At 36.3% G+C, this 9,979-nt stretch overlaps 1 protein-coding gene across 1 annotated transcript in view; it reads left to right on the forward strand.

Annotated features, from left to right (window-relative positions):
- The window catches only part of KIAA2026 (KIAA2026 ortholog), a 131,494-nt gene extending 125,373 nt beyond the window's left edge, over positions 1–6,121 (forward strand). The window contains exon 9 of the mRNA XM_045840495.1: positions 424–6,121. Coding sequence (XP_045696451.1) covers positions 424–4,052 — 3,629 coding nt within the window. The 3' untranslated portion in view covers positions 4,053–6,121. The remainder of the gene's footprint in view (positions 1–423) is intronic.
- The last annotated feature ends 3,858 nt before the right edge of the window (positions 6,122–9,979 follow it).

Consider the following 9,979-nt stretch of genomic DNA (forward strand, 5'->3'; position numbering starts at 1 on the left):
GAATGTCTAAAAATAGAATAGAATGAAGAACCATCTCTCTTTGATATCAACATTCCCCTATAAAGAAGAGAATGAGACTAGATTTGTTTTCAAAATCTAAATTCTGAGCCATAATTGCTGGCTTGAACTCTTTAAAATATGTATAATTTCCTTTTGTACTTGTATGGTCAGCAGAATTAGCAGAAATTGATCAAATATAATTTTCTTATTAATAATAGGTTGTTCTTGAAAATATTTATATCAAGATTACCATGTCAAAGGTCACCTTACCTTAATTCCATCAGTGGTGCTGAGACTTTTGAATCACCCTATAGATTTCTTAATAAATTGTCAGCTCAGAGATTGACTTTCTTTTTCATATTGGTCTTACTACTATTCACTTGGTGCTTATATTAACAAAACTGTTCATTTTATCATTTTCAGCTGATATGAAATTGTCAGAAATAGATTTTCCTATGGCCAGAAGCAAGTTGTTGAAAAAGGAATTGCCTTCTAAAGAGGTACTGAAGACACTGCCTAAAACACTTAAGCGACAGTTTAAACAAACTAGTCATCTGGACGATAGCACAAAAGAGCTTTCTCCAAGGAAGAAAGCAAAATTAAGCACAAATGAGACAACAGTTGAGAATGCAGAAGATGATATGCAGATTGACTGTTTGGATGAACCAAACCACACAGAGCCACTGTTTCCAGAGTCATTCGCCTCGATGGATTCAACACCAGTGTCTACTCTCCAGAAAGGGACCAAACCTATTCAGGCCTTGCTTGCAAAGAACATTGGGAACAAAGTGACCTTAACAAATCAACTGCCCCCCTCCACAGGCAGAAGTGCTTCTTCTGTGGAAAAGTCCGTTTTATTTCCTCCAGAAGCGAGCCCTATAAAGCCAGCATTGACCTGCCACACCAGTAAAAAAGGTCCTTTACAGATGGTGTACAAAATGCCCTGTGGCCAGTGGTTGCCCATAGACTTTCATAACAGCTCTGTAAAGATTCAAATGCAGCCTGTGCTAGATCCTAAAACAGGAGAAAAAATCATGCAGCAGGTTCTCATTTTGCCTAAGAATTTTGTGATTCAGCACAAGGAAGGGAGAGCAGTTGCAAAAGAAATACCACCACTTCAACAAAAAGGTACAGAGCAACATTGTTTATCTTTCCAGCAGATAGCAAATGTGAACTCTTCTTCACCATCAGTTCTTGTGAAGTCAACAGGAACTGTTTCTTCTACCCATCTACCTAATGCAGTTTTCAACAAGACGATTACATCTTTGTCAAATGCAAGTAGTGCTAGACCACAGCCTTTGCCACCTGTAACCTCCATAAGTAATTTATTGACACCACCAGTTAAGAATAGCCAGAATGAGGGAGGAAAAGTCAAGAATGCAGTCTCAGCAGCCACATTCCCCCAGCCCATTGCTTCACCCACAACTTCAATAGTTCAGCCTCTGTTATCAGCAACAACACTAAGTGGATCTGCAAATCCCAGTAGCTCCCTCAACTGTTTTGCACAACAAACTGCTGATTCTTCTGAAGCAAAGCAAGAACTGAAAACTGTGTGTATAAGGGATTCACAGTCAATTCTTGTTAGGACACGAGGTGGGAACACTGGAGTTGTAAAAGTACAGACAAATTCAGAACAAAATTCACCCAACAGTTTATCTTCAAATTCAGTTTTCACTTTTTCTCCTCAGCTTCAGGCATTTCTGGTGCCAAAACCAACAACTTCATCATCCTCTGTTTTTCCACCAGTAGCTGGAATGACTACTACATCTAGTCTCCCACCTTTTGGCCAAACACCGACTTCTGTTTCCATTCCAGCTGGTTTTAATTCATCCACAGGGAAAAATCTCAAACTTACGTTAGGTCAACCTTGTGGTAATTTGGGGCACGTGATAGATAAGACTTCACACATGCCCTCTTCTCCCTTAAAAACCCCTGTTTCCTCTGGTACTCTGCTACCATCAACAGCAAATAGTTCAGTAAGTGTAATTGGCCTGTCAACAGGAAATTTTGGACAAACCAATGCAAATGTTATCCATACTTCAACTAAACAGCAACAAGTAGATTATATCACCAAAAGTTTCCCTGTTACAAGATCAGAAGCAACAGCAGCAACAAATGGAGATGTAATCAGTGGAACTGCAGTTCAGAAAGTTATGCTGGTGTCAGCTCCATCTGTTCTTTCTTCTGGCAGTGGAACTGCAATTAATGTGACACCTGCACCAACACCTACAGGTGTTCCTGCACAGAAATTAGTTTTTATTAATGCTCCAATTTCCAGTGGCACTTCAACTCTTGTGGCAGAACCATTAAAACAAACTCTTCCTCCTCCCTTGAATAAAACATATGTTAAGACTCCAGAGCAGCCCCAGATAGTGCTTATTCCATCTACAGTGGGAGCACCAATAAAAATAAATTCATCACCAACTGTGTCTCAGATAAGAGATGTGAAAATTGGACTAAACATAGGGCAAGCAATTGTAAATACTTCAGGCAGTGTGTCAGCTATACCATCAATTAACATATTGCAAAATGTAACCCCAAAAGGAGAAGAAAAAAGTACCAAGGGCTTTGTTTTGCCAGTGTCAACAAGTGGTAATTCAATTCCAGTAAGCTCAAATTTTGTGAGTCAAAATATTACTCCTGTTAATGAATCAGTGGTTTCTGCAGCAAGAACAGTAAACATGTTTTCAGTAACAGGAGCAAATGTATCTTTAGGTTCTCTTTCAGTGACTTCAACCTCTGCTTCAGTTGGGACACGGCCTCCTATTTTAGTCAGTGGAAATGATACCTCTTCAAGAATTATGCCTATTTTGTCAAATAGACTTTGCACATCAAATCTCGGAAACACTGTGGCTATATCAACTGTGAAAACAGGACATCTTGCATCATCTGTTCTGATTTCAACTACACAACCAACGGTGTCTCCTAAATGTTTGACATCAGCTTTGCAAATTCCTGTTAACGTTGCCTTGCCTACCCCTGTGACTATATCCCCTAAAATAATCAACACGGTTCCACAAGGGTCAACAGTATCAGGAGCCACACATTCTGTGTCTCTTTCTAAAAGACAATCTCGGACTTCTGTCCAGTTTCAGTCACCAGGGATTTCAGCTACAGTGCCAACAAATATAAACACAAATAAACCTCAAATTGAATTGCCATCCCTTTCACCAAGTCCAGGTAAAATAATTAATATTCCCAGTTTTGCTTCTCTGCCAAACCAGCAAATGTCCTCTGCTTTAGTAAAATCAACCTCCAGTTATGGTTCTACTCCAGGTGGCTCTACTATTCATACTGCTACAGCACCATCAAATGTAACTAATGTGGTGGGAGGTCAGGTCAGTGAACCTTGTATTCAGCAAAAAATAGTCATCAATACCAGTACACCTTTGGCCCCTGGTACTCAGATCATGATTAATGGAACCCGGTTTATTGTTCCACCTCAAGGTCTTGGAGTTGGCAGCCATGTTCTCCTTATATCCACTAATCCAAAATATGGACCTCCCTTAGTTCTTAACACTGGTCAAGGCATTCAGCCTACCCCAGTGGATAATCCTGCCCAGAAGATCACGCTATTATCAAATAATTCTTTAAGTGGGCAGCCTATAAAGCAATCTCCAAGAACCTCTACAAAAATTGTAAACTCTCTTGGGAATGCAAGTTCTCTACCCCCAGTACATACAACATCACAAATCATAAACACAACTGCTAAAGTTTCTGTTCCACCTCCTGTGCCAACAGTGTCATCGACTTCGGTAATTAAGTCTCCTCCAGGTACTCTTTTAGCTAAGACATCTTTGGTTTCTGCCGTTTGCTCTAGTAATCCTCCACTGCCAAGTAGCACTTCAGTATTTCATTTGGACACCTCAGTCAAAAAGTTGTTGGTTAGCCCTGAAGGAGCCATTTTGAATACCATAAGTACTCCAGCATCTAAAGTTTCTTCACTCTCTTCCTCTCTCTCTCAAATTGTATCTGCCAGTCGAAATCCTGCCTCCGTCTTCCCAGCTTTTCAGTCATCTGGCTTAGAGAAGCCTGACACAGCTGCATCTTGAATTTAGACTAAACGAGCCAGTTTTTAAATAATGGGGCATTGTTCTGACTCCCATATAAATTTTAACTTGATTATACTGTTGAAAACATACTATACATAGTTGTGTGTGTGTGTGTGTGTGTGTGTGTGTGTGTGTGTGTGTGTGTTTTAATGTATCTTTTCATTGGCTTGCAACAAGGCTTTTTTTCTTGGGGAGGGAAAAATCTGTTCAATCTGTTCCATTTCACTTGTTGATATATGTTTTCCAAGGTTGTTTGTTTAAAGTAGACAGACTTTACCTGTCTGTATAACAAATTGAACAAAGTCAGGTTTGACTGGTTTGGAGTAAGCTAGCCTTTTGCACACTTGCATTTCTTTTTGTTTTAAGACATGTTTCTTCTTGAATTTGGACTTTGCAGTGTGTACCTACAATATGGTATTCTGTGTCATTAGTGAAACTTATTTTTGTTTCTGTAAAATATATATATATATTTATGCATTGTGAAAATGCAGTCCATGGTGTAAAATTGTACATATTCCTAAATCCCTAATAACCTGTACTAAACTATATGTACAAAGAACTATGCTGTCTTATTTATGTTTTGTTTACATAATGTATAGTTTTTTAAGTATTTTAGTAATTTTGGACCAGTGAACTGTTAGCAACAATGCAGAAGAATCTGCATGTAATAAACTGAGTTGCTGTATTTGTTTGTTCGAATACCATTTTTAAAGTGTGTTTTTGTTCTGTTGAAAAGAATATATGATATAAAATGAAGGTAGTCCTTTACAAAAAGGAATTAAGGCTGGGAAATTTGAATTGATAATAGCATTTGTACAAGGCTTTACAGTTTACAGACTACTTTCACATCTCATTTGATTTTCATAGTACTCTTGAGAGGTTAAGTGATATGTCCAAAGTCACCCATCTAGTGAGTGATAGAGCCGGTATTTGAACGTGATGCTTTAAATTTTTTTTCCATGATTTCACATTACTCCTGATAAAAATTTTACTCAAGATTTCAACTCTTTTTCTCTAAGTCCACCACCACATTCTGCAATAACCAAAATAAGTAATTTTTCAGGCTCATATATATGCTCTCTGTTTATACACCCCAGATATGTTTTATAAACCTTTTTATTTTTAAATAATTTTAGATTCAGAGGAAGTTGCAATGAGAGTGGCTCCCTTACCTGGTTTACCCTGATAATGTTTATTTTTATATTGAAGTGTTAGTTCATAGTGATTGATTTTCCAATATATTTAGAAACATGAATTTTTTAGTTTAGAATAATGAATATGGACATTCAGTTATTTATAAGTACTCTGCTTTTTTTGTTTTTATCAATTACAGAGCAGTTTAATTAAATTCCATTATAAAACAATTTTTATCGGTCAGCTTATACTCAGGGTTTGACATTGTGGTATTTCAGAATATGCCTCATTTTAAATAAAAGATAGATTTTATACTTATTGAATCTTTATATCCATTATCTTATTTGGGACATTGTATATTCATTCACATTCCATTTACAATATTGTTAAACCACATCACATGGAGTTATATAGTCTGGGGCTGAAAATGGTAGGGAAGAATAGGACTAAAGACTTCCTTAGAAACTATACAAATTTATTATCAAAGTGAAGAAGGCAGTCCCAGAAAGTTGCTAAAGGCTCTCAAAAACCTATATTTATGCTCTAAGATAGTACCTTTACCAGTCATGTCTGTTTTCTACCTTGTAGTCACCCTTCATCAGTTTAGAAAGACCATGGATTTCAGACAGAGATGGGTTATGTTGAAATGCATTACATTGTATGTAGCCAGTGCTCAATAAGTGAATGTATTTATGTATATAACTTTTAAAACAAAACAACTCAAAACTCTCTTTTGTCTGAAAAGAATTATCTAAGCCATTTTCAGAAACTGAATTACCTGTGGTCTAATTTTAATCTCAGTGAGGTACCTAAATTATTAACCACTAACTCTTTTCTAATTTGTAAATCCAAAATTTGAATATGACCTTCAAAGCTCTGCATGATCTGTTGAACCTTTAGAGTGAAGCTCTCCACTTCTCCTCAGGGCTTAAATTCTTCAGTCTTTTAAGTTCCTGCTTACCTCTCCAGCTTCATTTCAACCTATTCTTGTTTTGGGTGATTTGTTTTGTTTGTTTTGGGTTTTGTCCTAGAAAGTTCGAGATATCTCAAGGTCTTCCCAGATGTTCTCTTTGACCCATTCATTACAAGTTCTCATTACATATTATGTAACTCCTCCTTACCATACCCCAGCCAGCATCATGATATTGCAGTTACAGATTGGGGTCATAGATTGAAAAGGACAGATGGATCACTCCTTCACAACTGTAATAAAATTATTCATATGCAATGTCTGTCGTTCTTAAAAAGAGACCTTGTGCCCTGACCACTGTGGCTCAGTTGGTCAGGCATCATCATGCAAAGCAAAAGATCACTCGTTCAATTCCTGGTCAGGGCACATGCCTGGGTTACAGATTTGGTGCGCTATCAGGGTATGTATAAGGGGCAACAGATCAACCTTTCTCTCCTTTCCCCTCTCTCTAAAAGTAAATAAATCTTTTTAAAAATGAATTAATTAAAAAGAGACCTTGTCAGGTGGTCTTCATCATTGTCACCCCAGCATCTGGCACATAGTAGACATTTGATATATACTTGTTCAGTGAATGAGAAATGTAGGTAGCTCCTTAAATTATTTAAGGTCTAGTTACTTTTTAAAATAATACTCCATGTTTTACTAGAAATTTGACTGATTTAATGGATTTGTATAATCAAAAGCCAAATTATTTTCCTTTCGCCTCCAGTGTGGTAGGTCATGTGAATTTCTGGGATCTTAGCTAAAGAGCACAATGTCAGATTCCTCAGGTTTTTTTGTGTTCAGTGTTATCATTAATTATTCTATAAAGGTCATCCATGTAAAGGAAGAAAAGTCAGCACAATGCTACCTGAAAGGCTTCATGGTACTAGATGGGTATGTTTCCACACCTAATACAGGATTAGGCCATTTAGATATTTATATTCAGTATCATTTAAATGATAAGTTAAAACATGCTGAAATAATATTTCTCCTGATGTTTTGACTCGTCTCTTGTCTCCCATTTCCTATGGTTTTTCTTACACAAAAGATAATTTTTGTGATTAGTTAAAAACTATAAATTAAAATTTTTTCTATATATATAAATAAAATACTAAGTGGCTGTTTAGATCCCTCCTTTTCATTCCAGGCCTCCAATTTTATGGGTAAATTTAGTAATTAATTGACTGATGGTTGTATGACTAAAGCAGTGCTGATTATAATATGTATAAGAAGATAAATGAAAATATGTATTTAATCTAGTATACCATTGACTTATAGCAGAGAGGGTGAATTTAGAAATCTTTAATATTAAAAGCTTGAGAAGGTGGCAAGGTCCAAAAGTGATCTCAGAAATTTGTTGGGGGTTTAGTTATCCAAAATTACTTTACTATAACATAGAAATGATATACAATTTAGAAGTTGTTTTGCCATCACCTGATCTTGAAGCCTTATTGCTATAATATGTTGTCGGTCCCAGGTATTTTTTAATTCAACAGCTGTTTACTGTGCACAAGATGGTGCTTGATTTTTTTTCTCTTCCTCCCTTTCCTTCTTTCTTTTTTGTCTTTCTTAATAAACAGGAAAGCTGAAGGTCATGACATAGTTCAGGTTCTTATAGCTTACTTGGAGACAAAATCTGAATGTGAGAAACTCCTATAGTTGAAAACAACGTGGAGAAGTGCTAGAGAATCAAAAGTATAGTCATACCTCAGTACTCGTTGGCTTCAGAACTCGTCAAACCCTGTAGTAGTTGCATTTTGACTAGAAAAAATGTTTTAGCACTCGGCACTTGCTACAACTTGTATGAGTCAGGACACCGCCCCACAAGAGTAAAAGCGTCATTAGGTTTTGGCACTCATCACAAGTTCCAGAACTAATAATGAGTACCAAGGTACCAATGTTGTGTGTGTGTGTGTTTTTTTATATGTAATCTTCAATATCACTCTTAAGTAATTAACCAATGTAAATTCATTCTACACATTTATTGAGAATCTCATAATACAGAAGGTATAGGGACAACATAGATAAGTAAAATCCTATCCCTGTCCTCAACACAAAAGAATATAACAAGTTAAAAGTAAATGTCAGAGGAATAAAAGAACTCTGGGAGATTAGCAGGGAGATGCTAAAGGTGGTTTCATATAAAAGACGACATTTGTGCTGTAATTAAAATATGTTTAGAACCAGGCCTGCCAAGACTCAGCCTTAGAAATGCACAAGGAAGTTAACAATACTATATTGTATATTTTAAAGGTGCTAAGAGAGTAGATCTTAAAAGTTTTCATCACAAGAAAATGTGGTATGAATGTTAACTTTTTGTGGTAATTTCACAGTATGTTGAATTTTTATACACCTAAAACTAATACAATGGTATATCATTTATATCTCAATTTTTTTAAAAAAAGCACAAGGAGCAATTGAATTTGAGTAGAATATTATGGGTTAAGAGGACCAATGCTTAAAAAACAGGTTTGGGTGATTGAGGAGTGGAAAATATTCTGAAAGTAATTGGGGAGCTACTGAAGCTTATGAGTAAAGGTAATACATATAAAATAAAGATAACTAAATTACCTTGCAGGATTGCTGTGAGGATTAGATGAGATAACTTACCTAAAACAATTGATGCAAGGCTGCCTGCCACATAATAGTAGCTGCTATCATTCACCTGACTAGAGGCAGGGGGGGCCAATCAGGAAGTTTCTAGGTGGGTCAAACAGGTAAGTGTGAAGACCTGTGACCTGGCAGCAATGATAACAGTGAAGTGGTGAGAAAATAAAACTATATTAAGCATAACATTGTGCTTCACAGGTGTTTTGGTATATATACATAAATTGAAAACAAGACCCAATACTAGCAAAAAACTTGCTTCTCTATTGCAGTGCTCTAGAACCAAACCTGTGGTATCTCTGAGGTATGCTTGTATTCAGACTGAGAGAAATACAGAAAAGGATTGTTTCAAAGGATTGTTTATTTCTGATTGCATAAAATTGACAGGCATTTAAACAGCAAAGAATGTCATGAACAAAGTGTTAATAGCCCCCTAAATCAAAGAATTCATTGCTAAACTAATAAAACTACTAATAGGTTTATTTGAGGGCGTAGAGTTTTGTTCAGTTTTGGTTTTGGTGGAGTTCTTGTTTTATATTGTTTGTAATTAAAGTTTATTGTCAATACTATGTTGTTTTTACAAATTTTTTCTAGTAGCATATAGCCTATATAAATGGTCTTGACTGATTTAAATATTTGTCCCTGATCATATAAAAATTCAATTATGGCTTAAGTAATAGTGGGCCATTTAGTTCAATGTAAATACAGTACTTATATGGACCTAGTTCTAGAACATCTAGTTAAGTGGTCTAGAATTTTATTAAAACCATCTAAGTCCTCAAAACACTATTTTAGGAATCATGATTCTGTCAAACTTCAATTTGAGCAAACGTAGCATCAAATAAGTGAAAACAGTTAAACTGAAAGGAGATTGGTCTAAGTATTATTTTTGAATGAGAAAACACATCTTTCTGTGGATATTTGGGAGTTGACTACTGTAAACCTGAATCAAACCTGCAGGTGACTCAGATGCTTGAGTCCTCACAACTTAACGTCTCCTCTGGGAACCTCCTGATTTAGAAAGTGACCTGACACTCCCTGGCCTCTGCCCAGGGCAGCATGTGGAACAGTGGGTGCCACTTGGGAGAAGCTGGAATTTAAACTTCTTCAGCCAATTTTTGTCTGTTGTGATTATTTTCTTTCCTTGTCTCTTGAGTTTTCTCTCAGCCAGGCTGCCATCCAACTTTCTTGAGCTTTTTTCTCATGGGAGACAATCCAGCCTTTCAAAAAGGAA

Source organism: Phyllostomus hastatus, unplaced genomic scaffold (genome assembly GCF_019186645.2).
Source record: "Phyllostomus hastatus isolate PE091 unplaced genomic scaffold, TTU_PhHast_1.1 phas_contig_34, whole genome shotgun sequence".
Lineage (NCBI taxonomy): Eukaryota > Metazoa > Chordata > Mammalia > Chiroptera > Phyllostomidae > Phyllostomus > Phyllostomus hastatus.